At 41.5% G+C, this 21,865-nt stretch overlaps 1 protein-coding gene across 1 annotated transcript in view; it reads left to right on the forward strand.

Moving 5' to 3' along the window:
- The window catches only part of atrn (attractin), a 125,759-nt gene that overhangs the window by 8,098 nt on the left and 95,796 nt on the right, over positions 1-21,865 (forward strand). The window contains exons 2-10 of the mRNA XM_005728709.1: positions 4,917-5,000; positions 8,822-8,935; positions 9,029-9,157; positions 12,296-12,492; positions 15,074-15,242; positions 16,651-16,741; positions 17,701-17,950; positions 18,317-18,500; positions 19,331-19,485. Of these exons, the coding sequence (XP_005728766.1) occupies positions 4,917-5,000; positions 8,822-8,935; positions 9,029-9,157; positions 12,296-12,492; positions 15,074-15,242; positions 16,651-16,741; positions 17,701-17,950; positions 18,317-18,500; positions 19,331-19,485 (1,373 nt within the window). The remainder of the gene's footprint in view (positions 1-4,916; positions 5,001-8,821; positions 8,936-9,028; positions 9,158-12,295; positions 12,493-15,073; positions 15,243-16,650; positions 16,742-17,700; positions 17,951-18,316; positions 18,501-19,330; positions 19,486-21,865) is intronic.

The following is a 21,865-nucleotide window of genomic DNA, read 5'->3' on the forward strand; positions in this document are numbered from 1 at the left end:
GTGAATGAATAGTGGAATTGTAAAGCGCTTTGAGGGGTCCCGAAAAAGCGCTATATAAATGCAATCTATTATTATTATAACTAGATGCTATAATGTGCCTAAGGGCAATATCGTTTTTATACTTTTACACCACTTTAAAGTATAAAAATATCATTTGAAAATATATATTTTTGTTGCAGTTTACCAGCTCATTTCGTATATTATAAGCTTTAACGAAAACAAGGAATTTATAGTGAAACAACTACCAGCTCAGTTCCGTGTTTTGCTCCCAGGTATGCTTTAGGTACACAGTCGCGTCCTAAATGACCCTTTCCAAGTCCCAACATAATACAAACTCAGAGGGTGCAGCTGATAAGCTGTAAATGTGTAACCTAATTCTGGGTATGTCGCTTTCACAGAAGCATCTAATAGGATAAAAAAATATATGAAAATGTTACATCACAGCCAGTGAATCAGTATTTATTTGTTTATTCACCAAATACTTTGAAATGCTTTTAAACAATATTTAAATTTAGAATTTTCTCTCTTTGTTAGCATGTTTGATTGCTAGCTGAATAGCCGGTGATCCTATTTAGAGAGACGTTTTCCTAATTAATCAAAGATTACGATTATTTGTCACGATTATTCATTAAGTTTATGACAAAAATGTAAACATAACACATCTTCAGATCTATATAAATCGTTGTAAGACAAAATGAATCAGCGGAGCACTGCTTTTACTTTTGGATTATCCTAAATTTTGCAGACAAATAATAATATAAGGTTTTTCACTCGACTGAACCTACATGATGAATGTGACTAAAACTCGTAGCAAAGTTCATGCATCAGCTAGACTCCAAATTAGTGTCTTTCAGGCCTTCAGATGTGTTACTTGTGTTGCTTTGGGGTGCAGACGCACAGCACTCTTTGGATATGATTTCTTCTTGGTTACCTCACGTGCACTAAATCTGAAGTATTTCCAAACAACAGTAATGATCTTCTTCAAGGGACAAGCTCTTTGCCTTCTGTTGTGCCACAAATTTGCATTTGTTATATACTTGTCCAGAAACTTTGCTGTGCAGTGTGGGAGTGACTGTGATTGGCCCATGCATGCATGCATGTGGCTGGGCAGCGATTTAGAGTGCATTTGATTTGCTTTGTGTTTTAAAACCGCAAAAGCATACTCGATCATGCTCATTTAATTATTGGAAGCCAAAATAGTGATCAGACCTAAAATCCAATTAATTGTGCAGCTTAATCCTAGTATATATTTTGGCCCTCAGTTGCTGTTAGAATTAGTTTCAAGCTGGTTAGAGGCCACTCTTACGTCTGGAGCAGATACTTGTTGATGCTGCTGGATTTCTGACGAGCCCAACTGAAACTACTGAATTTGCTCATTTAGAGTTGAGGCATAACACAAAGCCAGTCCTATCACTCGGTTACTGAAGTGTCACCCATGACTTCCTCTAATGTTGTTCGACTGTAAGGTTGATGAGTTTCCCTTTGGTTGCAGATCTGTTCCTGTTGTTGTTGTTGTTGTTGTTTTTTTAAAATATTGTTTACCTTGTAAGTATGATAATTGTGTTTTAACAACAGTACAGTACGTTAACTGCACATGCATCAGTGTGTTGAGTTCATGACTTTCTTATCACTCTCACAGGGGGAGAAGCTGTTTGTCTGGTTGCTGCAAAAGCTGAAAGTCCCTGTTGGCCTGGCTTTATTATCGCTGGCTGATCTGTAATTGTAGACATGGTGTACACGTTTGCAAACCTGCCACAAGTCTCACCGTATGTGTTGAGAGTATTCTCATAAACGAATCGGTGAGCCATCAACATTCAGCATGGACTCAGTGTAAAAAAATCAAGCCAAGATTTGCTGTTCTGTTAAAAACTTTCATCCACAAGTTGCAGCGACAGCACAAAGAGCATTGTTGTCATATAGCGTCATGCATTTGGCCTGTTAACCGCCCTTAACAACACCCTTAGCCTTGGACTATGAGCCTCCAATTCACACAGCTGGGACTATAGGCCTGAACCTCTGCAGTAATTGGAGCAGGCTTAAGTCTTCAGTAACGTGCAGCACTTCTTGTTGCCTAGCTACAAACAAACCTGAGTTGTGCAATATGGAATCTCCCCAGAAGCTCTCAATATAGAGATGAATATTTAAAAAAACACAAAAACATCACACTGAAAGGAGAACATCCTGTTTTTTGGTTTTTGTTTTTTTAAGTGAAAGGATATAAATACTTCTATTTTCCATTAAAAAAAAAAAAAAAAGACATGAAATTAAAAAAATCACTCATATTATAAGACACAAGTTCGGACCTGTAGCAAAATGTCAAACTGCTCAGCTTGTATCGATTGATTAATTTTGCTAAAAGCGCTTTTTAAAAAATGTTCTACTTGTGCTGCAGACATCTATAAATCGCTTCTTTAACTGCACACGGGAGCAGTGTGTTCTCTGCAGCTTCCTCAGCAGACGTCGGTGTGAAATGTTGCTGAGAGACTGTTTTGGAACAAGAGAGCGACTGGGTGTGTTGGCAGACTCCTCGCACCTTGAGACCTGCGTCAGTAATGATACAATGTCTGTATGCATCTAAGTGTCCCTTGCGTAATTCATCTCCCGACCGGTGCTGTGTCATGAGACTGCAATTGAATTGGCAATAACAGGCCGTATGCCATACTGTACCATTAGTGCTTGTGCATGCCCCTCATGGTGTTGGCCTCGGACAATAATTTGCTGTCTTTGCTTTGTCTTTGTCCTATTTGTTGCTTGCTCAACCACGGTGCTGCTTGAAGAAGACCGTGTTTAACTGCACACTCTCTGCTTAGTGGCTCTTTTCTAACCTCTTGTTTCATGCAGTCATTTCTAATGAATGCAAAGTTTCAATTAGCAATGCATTTGAAGAAGTATATCTTAAAAAGTAAATTGAAAAAAATATAAATTGTTGCATCAGTTACATGCATCATTTTCCAGCATCTTTAACAATATGCTTATAACAGGACATCAACTCTTTCCTTTCCGTTGCTCATACCGAGGCTGCTTGCTTGTAATTGCCTGTTAAAGTGATACAGAGCTTTTTTTTTTTTTTTGTTTAAAGCTTCTTTAAAATTCTCCTCCTACAAACAGTTTACTTTCAGAGCATTGTATCTTCACTCGCAGTCAAGACCTTCCACGCTAATAATGTTAGAATGTGTGAGTGAGTGAGTATTTGTCTGTGCTGCTGTGAGTGTGTCATGCATGCATGAAACGGACCGACATACGGGATCGATATTGCAAGCCTTATTTACATATTAGTACTGCACTTTTTTTTTTTTTTAATTGTACCTCTACATATGGTACTTTTCCTATACAAACTTGAATCCCAAGTTGAGAACAAGGCAGCAAAAGGCTGCAAAAGTTGTGTAATAATGCTACAAAACGGAAAAGTTATTTGCAACTAGTTGGCAACAGGATAAAGAAGAGCTGCTAGAGGGATTGAGTCTTAAAAAAAAAGATGTAAAGAATGTTTTCTCTTGCAAAGAATTAGGATTTTGGACACAAAGCAATCATAAAATGATTATCTGTGAGCTATTACCAGGCCCATCCTGAGTCCCTGATGTTAAAAGTCCACCAGCAAAATGTTCACAGCAAATTCCAAACATGTCAAAGTTATAACTAGGGATGGGTATCGTTTAGGTTTTATCCGATACCGGTGCCAAATCGGTACTTTTGAAACGGTGCCGGTGCTTAAACGGTGCTCGAACCGGTGGAGAACACAAAATTGGTCCAAAAACCTCTCATGTTCAGCTGTTTTTTGTAAAAAGATAACAATGTTAGCCTTTTCTGCAGCTATGGGGCATATATGGTATCACTCTTGGCTGGAAGCAGTGCTTAAACAATGGAAAAAAACAAAACTTTGTCCAAAACCTCTCATGTTTAACTGTTTCCCACTTTTTCTTTGGTCATTTTAGCCTTTTTGTCCAGGGTGAAGGGAGTATCTGCCATCAAACAAGAAGACAGCCGCATGTAGCTATGATGATGTTTGCTAGTTCACCTTACCTGCATTAATGTAATAACGTGGTTAGCCTACTCAACGTAAATTACACTCGAACAACATTAAGCGACTCACGCAGAGAAGAACGGCTGCTGCCATCATCATCCTCATCATTTCTGCTACACTGGCAGGGCTAGGGGCCAGGACTCTATTCTTCGTGTTTTTGGGGGATGTTGCTCCGGGTCCGATAACTGGCAACCCACCCAACGTGCACAGTGTGAGGTCTCGCAGCAAGCTATCAAATACGGCGCATTTCTCGGCTTTAAAAAAAACCCCGCTATGCGTCGCCAGGTGTTTCATCGGATTCGAGGTGTTACCTCCTTTGACAGTATCACAGTATCAGCTTAAAGCACTTGTTGCTGCTGAGTTTGCATATTTTGCTGTGAAGTACAGCCAGACTTTTGACCGCTTCGCCTTTGACATTTTTAATCTGTAGCTCTGCTCTAACTGAACGTACGTACCTGGCCCCGCCTACTATCCTCGGAAACGTAAAATGATTGGCTAGAATCTAAAGTGTATCACAGCTCAGGGAAAAAAAAAGCACCGAAATGTGCGCTGCTTTTCGGTCTGGTTACTACCGTTTATGTCAGAATGGCACCGGACACCGGTACCCATCCCTAGTTATAACAATATAAAAACATCAATCCTCACATTTTAAAAAGACAGAAATTGAAGTAATTGTTTGATAAGCAATCTTCTTTTCAATTGAAGTTTTCCACGAAGTCTTTCAGCTGCAGGTTTTCCTAAGTTATCAAATTCCAGGACAAGCATACAGCTGTTCTAGGAGCTCCGTGAGGCTGTACATGGGCGCAGCCGCGCTTTCAGCTAAATGTCAGCTACTAAAAAGTTACATGTTCACCAGTAACCTTGAACCTCTCTCTCTTTTTCCTGTTCCTTTCAGATTGACGGGGCCCTCTGGTTATCTGACTGACGGTCCAGGAAACTACAAATACAAGACCAAGTGCACCTGGCTCATTGAGGGACAGTAAGTACAGACAACGCCATGGGAAAGCAAGTTCTTCTTCAGAGGCGCCGAATTAATTAGCTCAGAACACATTTGTTCCACGTCCTAAATAGCACTAGCAATAGGAGTACTTTTTCAATTGAAGTTTAACAGCTTTGAATATATTATATCATCCTGGATTGAAAAAAACAAACAAAAAACCATTGGGAAAACTGGCACAATCCTGTTGATCATTAGCTTTGCCATTAGGGGAAACAGTGGGAACAGTGGGAAGGAACCCTAAAAACGTTGAGACTGATGGGATTAGGATTGTGAAAACTGAGGCCGCAACTCAATATTGCAGGCGGGATTTATAATGATTAGTTTGTGCACAGTATACATTGCAGACTCCTGCTGTGCTCCAGCCCCTGGTAATGTGGATAAAAATGAATGGCAAAGCAAGTGTAAGAAATCCAATAGCCTCCTTTCTCTATCGTTTTAGTCAGCACATCCACGCCACCGAGTATCGATTTAAAGCGACGATTCTTGATTTTTTTTTATTTTTTTATTTTTTTTTTGGCTTCGAGCTTATCCAAACTTTAAACCCGCCGCTTGCATTTACATTCCAGGCAGATAGCCAGCACGCTCATTCGGGGGAAGGCGGGGCTAACTAAGAACGAACACGTAAGGCTCAGGAGATCGCGCTTCTGCTCGTCGTGCACATCTTACATAGTTTTGAACTTCTGACCTTCGTTTTCCCGGATGGCTTCTCTAATCACCATGTCACCCTGCCGTCCAGTGTTTCATTACATACTGATGGCTCATTTTATATGCCATCTTGAGACTTCAGCCCATCTTCAACAAGAGGTTAATGTAGTGACATATGCGCTATATGCGTCACACTGACAAGAATACTGTTGAAGAGGTTTTATGGGCTTCAGATATGCTCTCACTTTGAACCTTCAAAAGCTCCCTCTGCAGCTAAGTGTAGCGAATCCATTTCTAGTGGCTTGAAGTGACTTTATCTCCTGAAAGGCAATGAAATAACTACTAAAATGTGGCTTTGCTCCATGCCTTGCTCAAAGGGGTCCCAGTGCTTCCTACAAAAATAAGGGCTTACATTAGATTAACAATTTACCAGTCACAAGTCCTCTGTACTCGAACCCCAGGGGCTGCTGCCATTCCCCAGTTTGTCTGCTAGGTCATTAAGGAGGAGCCATCGCTTCACTCTAATAAATATAATTATAAAGAGAAAAATGTGACTATTCATAACACATCCTGTATGTCTCAGTTTCTCATCGTAGATGCACTGAATGGGTCTTTGTCTTCTTCCCTCCTCTTTTGAATGATTTCATTTAGCCATGTTTCCCCAAATTTAGAGCAGAGTTTGTTTTTTGTTTTTTAAAGGATCTCATGAATGTCTTCAATCAAAATCAGATTAAGCCAGCTTTTTTCCTGTTTTGCTGAACACTGCCCGTGCATAAAAACACCCGGCCACAGATACTTGGTTTATTCACTGTCTCTGTAGCACACATTGTGCAACAGCGAAACTTGTCTGCCATATAATTCGCTTGATGTAATCGTGTTTTGCTGGTAGACTAAATAACTGGGATGCACACCGCAGTACGGTTTTTACACTTGATACGGAAAACATAGCCAATTTGTGCAGAACACTGCAATGTGATTCGAATATAAAGGTGTAGTTGGTGGTTGGCCACACACAAACGCTAGTAAAAATGTTGCTGTAGGTGGTGACTGTTTCTACCATATCACCCAGTTAATTATCCACCTTTTATTGTCCTGAAAGTATCATTCCACAAGTTCAGCTGTTGGAAGAGTGCAAAGCTAAATGTGACCCAGTCAACAAGGAAATATTTTTTATTGCACATAATAAAACTATGTAAAAATCTAAACAAAGCAAAAACCTTAGAGTAGGTCCTATCTAATAAAAAATTACACGTTTCCTGGAGAAACTGTTTGTTTCCAAACACAATTAAGTGCAATGGAGTGGAAACGTTGGGGCACCTCTGGTCAAATGTTCTCTTAGTGTGAAAACCACAGACAGGAGATGATTTCCAGAGGGCTTAAAATTGAAGTCTGTGCATTTCGTTAATTGTAAGCAAGATTGATTCTTTATTTCTGTCTTTTACAGTTTTGAATAACAGTGTGCAAAGTTCCCAAAGCGCTACTTCTTCAGGACTTACAGCCATTTTTCTAAGTATCTTAGCTTGCAGAGATTTTCTGTAGCCAGAAGAGTCACATGATTCCTGTTTAGTTAATTTTTGTCTGGTGGCCTTGAATGCACTTCTCTTTTGTTGTCTGGCAACTTTTTTGTTTTTTTATGACATGTAATTCAGGACACTGTGAGAGGCGTGCCAAAACCTTCAGCTTGTGCTTGTTAAGTAGTCCATTCCAGGGTTTTGATGCGTTTAAGATTATAATGCTGCTGTTGCCCTGTTTTGTTTTGTTTTTTTATCTTTAGCGATTTTACATTTGGTATGTTGATGCTGTGATTTTTAGAGGCTAGCCTCAACACAAACCCATAGTTATCTTGCAATGGGATCACAGCACTGAGAATAGTAATGCTGCATGCTTCTTTAAACATAATGCAGGTACAAAGCTCTTTAACTGGACACGCCACAGGCCTCGTTACCACCAGCGTTTGTGTGCGTGCCATTCTGTCTGTCTGTAAACACGATAGCTTAGCGTTTTGGGTGAATTCTGTGAAAACTTTGTAAGCATGTAGAGCTCATGTTACCAGTCTATTCAAATATGGCTCACATCCACCAAGGGCAAATTATTGATTTATTGGTCAAAAATTAACATGAACTAGGATTCTTACACGCGAGTCTGTGTGTGTGATTGAGCGTGTATTTATATCTTTGTGGGGACCAAAAGTTGGAAGTTCACTATACTTGTGGGGACCAACACCCCTTATGGGGACAAAAGTCCAGGTCCCCACTAGTTTGAAGGCATTTTTGAGACTCAAAATGTGGTTTTAGTGTCAGGGTTACAATTGGGTTATTGTTAGGTTTAGGGTTAGGGTAATATAGAAAGCATTGTATAAAGATTTGACCTCTTCTCGACTTCTCCTTCAAGGTCAAAGTGAAAATAATGGAATGTAGAACTCTTTAAAACCACGTTTTGTATTGACACCATATAGGCATACAGGGCCGATATATGGGAATTAAATATCCTGTTACTTTGGACTTCTGACCTCTTCTACAAATTCAAATAAAGGTCTTATCTTCAAAACTGCTTTAATGCTGCTGCCTTTGTTTAGATTGGTAACATTTAGGAAGTGATACTGATATATGGGGATTATAAATATAATATTATAGTTTGGATCCAAATATCACCTCAAGATGGGTTCGATCTTTAAAGAAGGTATTTTTAAGACAAAGAGAATGAGCTGCCTCGTTAGTTAGAACTATACTGTGGTATAATATTATATAATGGGCTGAAATAATTCATGCCCAGTTATTTGCAGATTAATACCTCTTATCCATTACCTCCTTCACCTACAGTAAACATCTGTCATGCTGTACTTATCTGATTTTTACTGCACTGCAAACTTAAAGTACATTTTAAAAGAACAAAGAAAACCAGATGAATATGTAAAAGGTAAAAAAAATTCTGCCCAGAGAGTGAGCTTCCTTGGCGAAGGTTTGCGCTCAGACAAGTTTGGATCTGCTAACCTAAAAATCTTGCGAGCAGTTCCCGACCTCTGCTCAAAGAAATGGATATCTGAAAAAGACCGGCTATCTGTTCAGGCTTGTATGTCTGGTCTGTCTTCGACTGCTCGGCATAAGGTTTGACATGTATGTAGCTGTGAGGTCTGAGAACTTGTCTGTGTTTTACAGGCCCAACACCATTCTGCGATTACGGTTCAACCACTTTGCTACTGAATGCAGCTGGGACCACCTCTACGTGTACGACGGCGACTCCATCTATGCGCCCCTTCTGGCGGCTTTCAGGTAAAGCTTCAAATATGTGACAGGCTTGCAACACGCTTAAGTATAAATGGTAATAAAAACACCTTAAACTCTTCTTTTGGGTTATTATTGTAGCGGTCTGATTGTTCCTGAGCGATATGGGAACGAGACCGTCCCGGAGGTGGTGTCTCAATCTGGCTACGCCCTGTTGCACTTCTTCAGCGATGCTGCCTACAACCTGACCGGCTTCAACATTTCCTACCGGTGAGAGAATCTCTGAAAAAACAAAGTACCACATCCTGCATTTTCTTATTTATTTTTAAACAAACAAGGATTCGGCTTTCGCTTCAGGGAAGTCGAGGTTTCTCCGCTGACTGGCCAGACCACAAAACAAATACAGAAACTAGATGTGTTGTTGGCTTCGTCTGTCATTTTTTTTCTTCTTCTTCATATTTGATATTTTAGCTGGAGTGGCAGCTCCTGCATATCGACTTGTTCATAATCCTCTGAGCTGACTGTGCAGTCCTGTCATGCCTCAGGGTTTGCAACTCTCGGGGTCCGCAAATGCGTTCGTGTTGTCAGTCACTCGATAGAAAGTATCTACTAAATGACAAATGCCTGGATACTGAGCCCTGACAGGAGAGCCTCTGTGCAAATCATTTCTGTTTCACTGGCTGAGATTAATTTAGGTGAAGGGCCCACTTCACACCCTTCCTTGGGACACGATGACGCATACAAACCTCTCACTCGCTACGTGATTCAGCCGGTGTGCTGGCACGATTGGTGGAGAGCATTTTAGCGGAGGATCATGTCAGGTTACTGCCGTCCATTTGCTGCAGTGTGTTGTTGCAGCATCAGTACTCCTGTTATTGTTCAGACACACTGTGGCACTTTTGCTGTCTTTTTGTTTGTGTAACGAATATGTGGTTCCTCCCTGCTTTTCAGGGACTGGACGGATAGAGTGGCCATACTAACACGCGTGTTATTAGCCGCTGAACATCTCATCATGTAATGCAACCATTGATTTTATCTAAGCTTAAGATTTATTATTGGCATTTTAACTTTTTATTAGACTGTTAGACTAGTACAAAGGGTTTACAGGAGGGTGGGAGGGGAGAAATAACACTGAGGAACTGCTGTAGGCCTTCAGTGTATGGGTTTCCTGCTCAACCAGGTGAGCTATGTTGGTGCCCATTTGATTTATTTTTCATCTTAAACTGTCTCCATATATGTGGCATTGCAGTCGTTTGTCAATTTATAATGAATTTGTTACAAAAAATAAATAAAAGTAACGGAGATAAGTAATTAAAAAGCTTGAATGCCCATTTTTAATCCGCCTAGTTTCCTCTGCTTGTCTAAGCAGAGTCAGATGCGGGATCTCTTGCATGTTTACTTCTTCTTTAGCTGTCTCATAGCTGTCGGTGAGGGTTGGAGCTTGGATTGGCTTGTAAACTGAACTGTTTTCCTCTCAGCTCACCTCTGTGTTCAGCATATCTGCCGGGGACATCAATGCTGATGCAGCACCCTGGCTGACTTTTATATCTTTTATCTTATGCTCTGACTCTGTGTTTGGTTTCCTAGAGTTGCACTAATTTAAGCTGAAAGTACTGCAAATATTATTATACATAAGTAAAAGGAGTGAACTTTTAAGGCCGCTCTTTGCCTCTGTCAGTACTTTGGGCCTATGCCAGCAGTTCATTTCACTCCTCTTTAACATGCTTTTAATGGCTCCATTTGGTGTAGTGTAATGATGCTGCTCTTTGCTCTGCAGTCTGGTATCGACGCTGTGTGCAGGTCCAGAGTTGAGTTTCTGTATTACTTATAGTAACTATGCTACATTGCATGATTAAATATTATAACCTGAAATACCTGAGGCAGAGCAGAGGCCAAATGTAATGGGGACACACCTAAAAAGGTTTGATCAACACACCAGCAAACAGCTGACAATGCAGAAAACAAACAGCTGTGACAAAATTATAAAATTAGATTGTGGATCCACGTTCATGACTAACCTTACTCTTTACCCCTTGTTTGACACGAGCCATTACAGATATTCATATTGTGGATGCCTCTGTCTACAAAGCAAAAATCTTCTTATATATGCCTCTTTTTATTCCAGACAGAAGGTTTAGCATAAGTAACACATCCATATGTGGGTTCATCATTACTAAACTTCAGATTTATAAGGGGGGGGGGGAAATGCTTTAAACATTGTAAACAATTGTAAATGGCACAGTAGACCTCTGCTACAGTCGCCATAGCAATGGGACTGATGTTGTGCTGAGGACAGCTGGATGAAAGCAAAGTGCCCCCCTTTCCCAACCCCCCCCACCTGCAGTCCTTGGTGTCTGGGAGAGGTGGAGGAGCTGAAACATCAAACCATCTGGCACCGCAGGAACATGAAAGAGTCACGAGCGCCTTTTGTGTCATCGCTCTCAACAAGTGTGTTTGCAGGAGGAAAGAAACGAATGCCTCTCTGTCCACCTTTGATTGGTAATACTTGTTTGTTTACGCTTAGGACCGAGTCTTCCTGTTTTTATTTATTTTATTTTTCTCCAGTTAGTAGAGCAGTGTTTTAAGTAGTGTCTCATTTTGTGATATGGTGTTTGTGCAGGAGCTTGGTGCTTATTTCACTGATCTGCAGCTGTGTTGTACAGATGCATTTAATCTGTTTAAGCCTCTGCTGGCCACACAACACAATGTGGTATCCCTAGGCTTCGGTGTACACCTGTAATGCTTCAAATGAAGACAGATGTTTATCTTATTAAAACTATATTCTCATTCATTATTTGTTAATACACTGGCATGCAGCATGCATACTAATATCCAGTTATAACTGTATACCTCTGCACCACAGGACAGGCATTTGCATCTATTCCTCAGCAGCCAGCTGCCACAGTATGAGATACTTGCTTACTTTTAGTGGATGGAGTGAGTGCTGATTCCTAACTAATTCATATTTTGATGTGACTGAAGAGTTGCCTCAAACTGTCATTGAGCTGTTATAATATAAGGAGCCTGTTTGACATTGAGAGCACCGGTGTTACAGTTCTACTGCAGACTGAGTGTGTTTGCCATCTGCTCTGCAGTGCCTGGGGAAACTTCCTTTGCCTCAGCTTCTAGCTCAGTGCTGTTTGAGTGTAGATATCCCTCTGAGATGACTGGCAAGTGTTGAGACAGGTGCTTGACCACCCGATGAGGGAAGGACGATGCCAATAACAATACATTCTGCTTTCTTGAGGGGGGGGTGTTGCATATTTTAGCTTTAAGCGTGGAGACAGAGGCCACAGAATCAGAAGTAATGCAGTTGCTGAAAGGGTTTCCTGATGTTTTATTCAGGGTCTTTAGATCGAAATTCCAGTTTCTCTCTCTGACTGTTTCCTTCTCTTTCTACCTTCCAAGAGTGAACACCTGTCCTAACAACTGCTCTGGCCACGGAGAGTGTCATGTGGGGAACTCCACTTCTTCTGTGTACTGCGAGTGTGAAAATTACTGGAAGGGGGAAGCCTGTGACATCCCGTACTGCCTGGCTGACTGCGGGGAACCTGAAAGAGGCAGTTGCAAGGACAAGACCTGCATCTGTACGGCTGGGTGGCAAGGTAGGGCTGGCAGCTTGGCGGGAACACTTTAGCAGATGTGCGACTTCATCTTCACATATGCTTTGCTGGTGTTACTATCCACAGCAAGTTGGCCTCAGCTTTCTCATACAACCCAAATCCTCCCAAGGGACTAAAATAAGCCTTCGACTGGCTATCAACAATGAACAGTGACAATAAACTTAACAGTATGTCCGTCAGGTGTGATCAGGTACCCAGACTGTCACACTCATTTAATAAAAGCGGGAATAACTGTGTTTAGATCTTAATGAACAAATCACAGCAGGATTATTGTTATTGAGTTCTCTCTTTGGTCACCCAACCCCCCCATTAACTGAAGAAGGCTGGTTTTTGTACAGTCTCGGTATAAATCAACATTTTAAGGAGATATCTAGCCTAAATCGGGGCTGTCAAACTTAAGGCCCAGGGGCCAGAATTGACCCAAAGACTCCGGTTCACTGGACAGCTTTGGATATTGAGAAGGACGGATAAAGACTTCCCCCATGGCTGTTCATACTACACCAAAGTAATTAAACTTCTTGGTTAAATACTTAGTAGTATAGTTAGTTAGATACTGAGCTAAACTTCAGACTGTGAGAAAGGAGAGTTTCACTGGTCTGCATGACAGTTGTTTAGCCTGTTATAGGTAATGAAAAGACCGTCTTTGGCCTACATGCTGAGACTTTTAAGGTACCAGTTAATTCTGATTCATGTATTTTTCTAACCTTTTTTTTTTTTTAACCATATCAGGACTTTGTGTTGATTTCTAAAAGCAAACTCAGTGTAAATTAGAGGAAACCTCAGTGCAGTCGAGCACTGAGCAGCTCCAGCAGAGCAGTTGGAGGTTTAGCAAAGAGAGTGTTTTCTTTCATCCGTCCAGATTTTGCCTGTTTATCTGGTGATTCAAACCGGGTCCTCTTTAAGCTTTAAGCCTCCCGCGCTGTTATTGAGGTTTCTGCAGCCCCCACGGCATCCATCTGCCGTCACCCGATGGACTTGAAATGAACTTTTAGCACGATCAGCTTCCTCATAGTTCTGGTCGAGTCATGACTATTCACTTATTTTATTTGGTCATGACCCGACGCCGCTGTATGCTTTTTTTTGTGTCGGACCATATGGCCCCTCTAACCGCTCTGTTAGTTCTTAAACAGCTTCACTGCGCTGCCTTGCACAAGCAGAGACAACGGCTTAATTTAACCGCAGTTATATCAGCAGCGCAGTGTGCTCACAATCTAATTACCAAAGCTGAGGGAGTTGAGAAACAGACTGGCGTTTTTCTTTAGCCTTTATTACCCTGTCATGGTGTTTTAGCAGAGGAATAGCACTCTTGGTGTACTTTATGCTGCCAGCTTCCAAATTAACTCATTTTCTACACCAGGCAGTGCAAAAAGCAGAGACAGATGCTTGTTGAGTCAAGCCACCCCGGTCTTTAATCTCTCTTTCACAGACTCATAGACTTAAAAAGTAACATGTTTCTAAAGGTGGTAACACCGTGTTTGTTTTTATTTATGGAAATGCCACTGTGGTGTGAAAGTAATGTTGTTATTTAAGCACTGCAGGAAGAGGTTTGAGAATATTAGCTACTGGGGATTCATTTAGCTGCTGAACAAAAAGCAGAACAAGTAAAGTGACCTTGATTGTCGGAGTGAAGCAGAGAACTTCCTTTCCTGGCACACGGTCGCATGTGTAATGTTTTTAGTCCAGCGGTGAACATCCGGTTTGTGTTGTGGGGTAGAGCGATGTGCGCTAAATGGTTGGTAAATGTTTTATTCCGATGAGGATTCATCTCATCGGGTAGGATGGACGGACTGTAGATGAAAAGGGTCATCAAAGAGCCCTCTGACCCGGCCGCTGCCTGCAGGATTGACAGGAAAAGGCCAATCTTTGTATTCCTGTCCTGGTCTCTGTTTGCCAGAAAAGTTTTCCCTTCATTCAGGAGCGATTCCGGTTTATGGTGGCTATATTGTTCTCGTCCATAAACAGAGGAAGGCAGCTCTGGCCACAGCCATCTGTCTTTTTAAAGATTTATTTCAGTGAAAACAATGAAGCTTTAATAGTTATGGTTTCCTTAAAGAATAGTCTCCACCATTAGCTAAAGCGTCTGCATCACGTCAGTGTTTTTCTGAACTCCAAAAACTTTATGATCTAGTTTATGGCAGCACGCCTGCTTTAACCTCTTTCTTGAAAGCTCTGTGACAATCAGGTAGATTGAAGCAGAGGTTTTGGCAAAAAATTAGCACGTAAGGAGAACTCGCAGTCACACTGTTACTGTCAAATAAATAACTAGATGGGAGTAAATGTGGGAAAAATATATTCTTCTGCATGTCCCCAATGTCTTTTCCTTGGCTCTAAATGAATAAAATCCTTGGAAGTTTTATCCTCTTAATGTGAAGACTTTTTCACAAACAAGCAAACAAATTTGTTTTCTGCTTCTTGCTTCATGCTGATTTTATTTTAGTACAGTCGTATTTTTTATGTCCTTGTAAAAGTAGAAATTAAAGGAATGACCTGAGTTAACCAAGCCTCCTACATCGGCGAGTTTCCTGTGGAGCCTTAAACATGTGGTTTTTCCCTCCCCTCTCAGGTCCTGACTGCTCCGTCTCGGTTCCTGCCAATTCCTCTTTTTGGAGCCGAGAGGAGTACACCGAGGCCGGGCTGGCCAGGGCTTCCCACAAGGCTGTAGTTGAGCTGGGCGTCATGTGGGTCATCGGAGGCTACGTCTTTAACGCCTCCGACTATCACATGGTCAAAGCGTAAGTTGACTCCCCCCAGCGAACATCTTCGCTTTGATTTGTAGGCATTGGCTGCAGCTCTCGTCCAAAAGAGCTGCGAGACACTGGTTCTCCTTGTTGCTATGCGACTGCAGGGTTTGTTCTTTTCAAACACAGTGTCTTTATTGGAGAATATTTGAGTATTTAAAACTTACGCCCAGTGTACTGAGGGCTAAAGATGTACTTGGCTGTCAGGAAGAAGCCGCAGGACTTCCCGCCTCCTGAAAATCAACATGAAGAAGAACACAGCTCCGTACAGACAGTGTGTCTTGGACACAGACGGCATGTAATTAAAACCATAAAATTACAGCACTGGCTCAAAGTTATCACCCTGAACTCCACCCAGGACAATCACACACATGCCCTCGGCTCAAGTTTTGGTTTATTAGATTGCCTGTAAGCCAAGGTGTGGTTTTTTTCTTCTTTTTTTCCCTAAACTTAGGTCATGTGAAACTATAAATGATCATTTTGTCCGCCTTGCACAACCTATTTAATTGAATTAGAACACATATATAATCCCCCTAAGTGTAACCAGTTACCTTGTACCCAGTGTAACAATGCTTTCTTACTGTTATACCTGAACATAAGATCCACTTTGATTGCTGGCCTACTGTCAGGCCTTGGCGATCCAGATATTTGTTATACACGGGTATCTGTCAAAGGTGCTGCAATCTTATTTTAATTATTTATTTATTATGACCCTTGAGTTTCCAAAGCAGAGGTCCTAAAACACTGAACTACCAGGTTGCCTAAACAAGCACACATCCCTCAAATACTGTCGAATTTTGGAGATTTATTAAATCAAAGCACATTAACATGTGAAGACTTGAAGCCTTATGTTTGCTTGCTCATCTAATGGCCTTTACTTTACAGTAAAAGTCCCTTAAAGTGATGTTGTAATTTGGCTCTATATGACGTAAAATGATTTGAATTCAACATTTGGTTTCTTCAAAACTCAAAATGTCATGAACCGTGACAAGATTCCAAACAAATATCGTGGGATTGAATGAAGCGATCAGTTTATATTCCGAAGGCCGTCTTGCTGCGATGCCCTTACGTGCTGCAAAAACATTGTTTGGCCAGTACTACAACAACATAAGTCAGGAACAGAAGGAGAGATCGATGTAAAACTGGAACTTAAAAGGCTGGCAGAGGCAAAAGCAGCGAGGCAGTAACTCTAATCTGTTTGCTGCAGGGCCGGCATTTACGATCACACTTTAAATCAGCTAAATGCATAATCTCATGCAGCGAGTCAAGTGATTAATAGAATCTTTGCTGTGCTTTGTTTGGTTACTTTGTGAAAGACTTTGAACACTTTCATATACAATTTTAAAGCGAGCTGGGAAATCCTTCTGTAAATCTGAGCAAAGCCGCTTCTTCGTTCCTGCAGGTATAACGTCAGCAGCAAGACATGGATGAGCCTCGACCCCTCCGTCAACACTGTCACACCACGATACGGCCACTCGCTAGCCCTGCACGAGGTATGTGAAGCTAAAGTCGTTGAAAGCACAAAGTGAGTGTATGCTCTTAACTACATCTTCGTGCTGCGGTGCATTTTACAAATCTTACAACCTCCCTATTCTTTCTCTATGCCTTTTAGATAACCTTTTGTTATCTGCAGCTTGGATATAAATAAATCTCAGGGTGTTTTTATGCAGAAATGAGGCAGTTTACTCTCTGCAAAAATACTTTTAGGGATTTCTGGTGGAATAATAACAAGAGGAGGAGGTCCATTGATGATTAACAAACAGAATTTAAATCATTTTAATTTACACGTCATGTACCATGACGTCATACTCTCAGGACATTACTCATAACGGATTTATAGAAAACTGAACATGATGCCTCAAAAGGTCTGTTTCGTTAAAATTATATGATGCATTTAAAAAAAAATGTTTTGGCCTTTATGTGATAATAAAACAGTGAATACAGATTGGTAGGTGGGGAGAGAGAGAAGTGGAAGACACACAGCAAAGGGCCATAAGCCGGACTTGAACATGGCCACGTGTCATATGGTTGAGCTAAACTGGCTCCTGCATTAAAATAAAATTCCCAACTTGGCTGCACCTACGTAAATGTTCATCATGTCTACTTTTAGTCTGGAGCCAACACTGTCAAATGGCCTGCTCTTAATTTGAAGAGCCATTATTCTGTGTGACCTCCAGGCCATCTTCAGCTTATTCATAGGAGAAGGCGAAACAGCAGTAGGCGTATTGTGTTATTTTTGTTATATCAAACAAGACATGAAAATAGTCATCAATTTGTTGGATTATAATAATTCTTCTTATATGTAACATGCAAGCGATACAGACTCTGTAGTGTTGTTGCCGTGAGTTATTCCAATGAATTATAAGAAAGTTTAACTTAATTTGTTAGCAAAATTCTGCAAAAAGTCTTTGGAGTGTGCATATAATCCTGCTTCACTCTTTGTTCCCTCCAGGGTAAGATCTACATGTATGGCGGAAAGATCGATGCTACGGGAAATGTCTCCAGCCAGCTGTGGGTTTTCCACATCCAGAATCAGACCTGGGTCCTTTTAAGCCCCAGGGCCAAGGAGCAGTACGCCGTGGTGGGACACTCTGCCCACATTGTGCCTCCTGTCCACGAGGGGGACGGTCCCGTCATGCTAGTTCTGTTCGGGCACTGTCCTCTGTACGGTTACATCAGCCAGGTGCAAGAGTACAACATTGGTAGGTTTTAGGCACTTGTAAGAATGTGGTCAAACTAAACTAAAAATATACATGTTTATGAAAAGAGAGTGAAGATGCTTAAGAGGTCTCGTCATCATCTGAGACGCAATCTGCCTGAGAAAACGGGGTGAATTTAATTGCTGCTGTGGCTGATGGACAAGAGCACATTTTTAAATTTGGATGTTATCTTTACCTGAGCTATCAGCAATAAGAAGTGATGGCAGTCTGATACGTCTTTCACACACTGCAAAGCCCAGCAGTAATGATCTCTAGTAAAAACTCTTGTATTTGAGTATTTCATTACATTGTGAAAACTTGAATTTAGATTTTAATTGTCCAGTAAAATCCTATTATGTGACCCTCCAGCCAAGAACACATGGAGCATCGTGTCCACAGATGGTGCCCTGGTCCAGGGGGGCTATGGCCACAGCAGTGTGTTTGACCCCAGCACCAGAGCCATCTACATCCACGGAGGCTACAAAGCCTTCAGCGCCAACAAGTATGGCCTAGCAGGAGACCTTTACAAGTTTGATGTGGGCAAGAGGAAATGGTGAGAGATTTTCTGTTTTGTTATGAAATATGCTTGCTTAAATGCTACAGTAGCAGGGTTTTCACACATGTACTGCACCTCTGATCATACCCAGCACAGTTACGTGCGAGAGTGCAAGCAGTTGGATCGGAAATATGCAGTCAAACTACAACCTCCTGAGTACAAAGTCGGCATGATGTGAATGTGTGGGTGTGTGAAAATCCCAGGTAGCAGTCTGGAGCATTTACAGCTAGCAAATGTGCATGACGTGTCCTGCCTGCGTGCACGCTGTACCGCAAAAGTTTTTTAAGTAGCGTGAACACGTCTGAAGCTGGCCAGCAACTGCGGAAAATATGTCGACCTGATAAGCCCCCAAATTATTTTTAATTATCACTTTCCAAACCTTTCACTGTAAGGATATGCAGGTACTTAAATGCCATTTACATTACAGTAATAACTTAAATACACTGCCTTCTTTTACTGACTTCCCCTTTTCTTCAGCTGATACCTTTGTAAAAACTATTTTGGTAATCAGCACTTTGACCTTGCAGAGATTTCGCCTTATTTTGATAGAATTAGTCACAGAAGTGCCGCGCAGCCTTCACATGTCTAAACCTCTGCTAATGGCAGGAGGTTGCACTCTGCGGATGAAGCATCTTTGAACAAGCCAAGGTTCAACATTCAGTACTTAAGGCAAAGTTTTGCATGTGTAAGGAAAACAAACTTAACTCTCTTGAGTTACAAAAAGCGTTCACGTGACGACATTTTAAAATGAAACTCGCTGGTGCTCTGAAAATAAGGGCCGTGTGGCGTTCAAGTGCTTAACAACAATCCAAACTGTGGCTGTGCAGGACCATTCTGAGAGACAGCGGCTTCTTCCGGTACCTCCACACAGCAGTGATGGTTAGTGGGATGATGCTGGTGTTTGGTGGGAATACCCACAACGACACCTCCATGAGCCACGGCGCCAAGTGCTTCTCATCGGACTTCTTGGCCTACAATTTAGGTCAGTAAGACACACAGACTTTTTCCTTTCACTAAGGCTCTTTGCTTACACCCATCTACATGCATTCATACCTGAGAGCTGCTTAGTACAGCGGCAGGCTTCTTGTTGTCACTAGGAAGCTCCACTGGAGCAACAGAAGGTCAGATTTTTGCAACTTGCAGACTCAATAAAAACACATCTTCTATTCATAACTGGAATAAAATAATAAATAAATACTCATAACGAGATGTTGTCAAGCTTTCCAGCACTGGTGTTTTTGTCATATTCACACTAGCATTATTATGCTGGATCTTGGTATAAAAAGAGAGAAATTAAAGCTAACTGAGAGAGTGAAGGTGCTTTTTGACTTCTCACTTTATTTATGTGCATAACAATCCTGTTCTTTATAATTCTTAATGCTTTGGAAAAGCTGAATCCTGTGGGGTTTTGATTTCAAAATATTTATTGTTCCTCCAGATAGCTTTTGATTTTCACCGTTTCAGAAGAAACACTTTACTTTAAATTACCAGTCGAATGAGTTGGCGCTTGGAATTACTCCTCCACTAAGGCGAGAGCTCTGGCAGAAGTACGCAATACGCACTCTTTGTTTGTCAGCGAGATCAAAAACTGCAAAACTGCAAACGATATTTCATTAAAACTACCTGCAAAGGGGGAGCATAGGAAGAAGGGGGGGAAAAAAAGAAACGATCCATAAAGTTTTGATGTGGCTCTGGATCATCTTTAAAAGGTGAAAATTGGGAGTTTGCCTTGGCTAGGGATGCAAACTTTGTCCGTTTGCCCAGACAGTTAGTTTGTTTCTTGAAGTTCGGGCTTTTGAAATAATATCGCCTAAGTATTTGGAAGCTTCTAGCTCTTTCCTTTTGCTCATTTCAACATGACGGTATTAGGAAGTCTGTGGTGTTAGCCCCGCCCCTGGAAGGGTGAGCACGAGCAGGTTTTGTTTTGTGTTTTCTTAAACACCTGACATATGTAGTTAATTGTCGTCTGGGATTTTTCTCAGACGCAGTCATACTGGTTTACCAGTGATTGTACTGGAAGGCACACAAAGGTGCAAAAAAAGAGCCACTCCTTTTGAGTGGCTTTAAGGGCTTTCCTGGACAAAACGGGAAGTCGCCCCCAGTAAGATCCAATCCTCTAACCCAGCGGTCCGCAGCCCCGGACCCGGGGGCTGGGGACGGAGTCGTTTGGTACTTCGCTGCGAGAGTTGAGGCTTGGGTGTGAAATTTATGGTTCTCAGGGTTTTCATCACCAACTCTTTCCCTGGGTCTTTTCCTGTGTTGTAGTTGTGTGTATTATTTTGAAAGAAATATTTACGTGATACCATAGCGACCAGAGAGAGGAGGACGTTACTCTCAATGTTGTTGGTGCATTTCAGGAGGACGCTGCTAATAAAGTTACACAATTATACAGTGAATTTGCGTTTAATATTATATTTACAAAATACCACCGTTTTTGTCTTGGTCGTATCATTTTATTTTGTTGTATTTATCCGCGACACCTTAAAGGCCGGTCAGTGAAAACATTGTCTGACATTAAACCGGTCCGTGATGCAAAGGCTGGGGCCTGCTGCTCCAACCTACCTGCTGTGAGGGAGTTATGATATTAAATCAAATTTTAATTAGTGTGTCTGATGTGCACTTCTCATACAAATTAGTGACATAAAGGAAAACCTGGGCTTCAGGGTTGAAAACTAGCAAGTTCAATTTCATGGACCTTCCCCTCCAAGCTGCTCTGTGAGGATTTCAGGGTGTCGGTAAAGCAGGGTGGGCATTCCTACTCATAGCTTTGGGGACATAAACTATATTTATTCGTGTTTATTCATGCAGTCTCTTTTCTGAATGCTATGTTGCAATTCTTCGGGATACCTTAGGTTTGTAAATTATTACTTGACAGCAGAGCCCCTGTGCAGACTGCTGGCAGAGTAGAAAATCAGATTTCTTTCCTTTTACAAGTAAAATACTGAGATCCGAGTTGATTTTTGAGAACTAATTATAATCCTGTTTGAAGTTCTCCTCTTTGTCCTAATGTAAGCTAACACAGCTTTGCCACAAACCATCCCGGCTTCCTCATTTTGTTAACTGCCTATAAACGCTGTCGTAAATTGAGTCTGCCTCCTTCCGCAGTGCCGTCGCAAGCTGCTCATTAATGAGAGACTTCACTCTCTCCGGATGGGAGAATTCCCCGGAGGCAGAAAATTGCCCCGGGACATGTGAGGGTTTGCTGTGTCATTTCCATCATGATTGACAAGCAGTGAAACTATCTCTCAGGGACACACACACAGACACACACACACACACACACACACACACACACACACACACACGTCCTCCGATCTCTCCCAGCTTTTGTTCTCGAGAATTGCAGGTTCGGACTAAACACC

Source organism: Pundamilia nyererei, unplaced genomic scaffold, assembly GCF_000239375.1.
Source record: "Pundamilia nyererei isolate P.nyererei 1_Seehausen unplaced genomic scaffold, PunNye1.0 scaffold00029, whole genome shotgun sequence".
NCBI lineage: Eukaryota > Metazoa > Chordata > Actinopteri > Cichliformes > Cichlidae > Pundamilia > Pundamilia nyererei.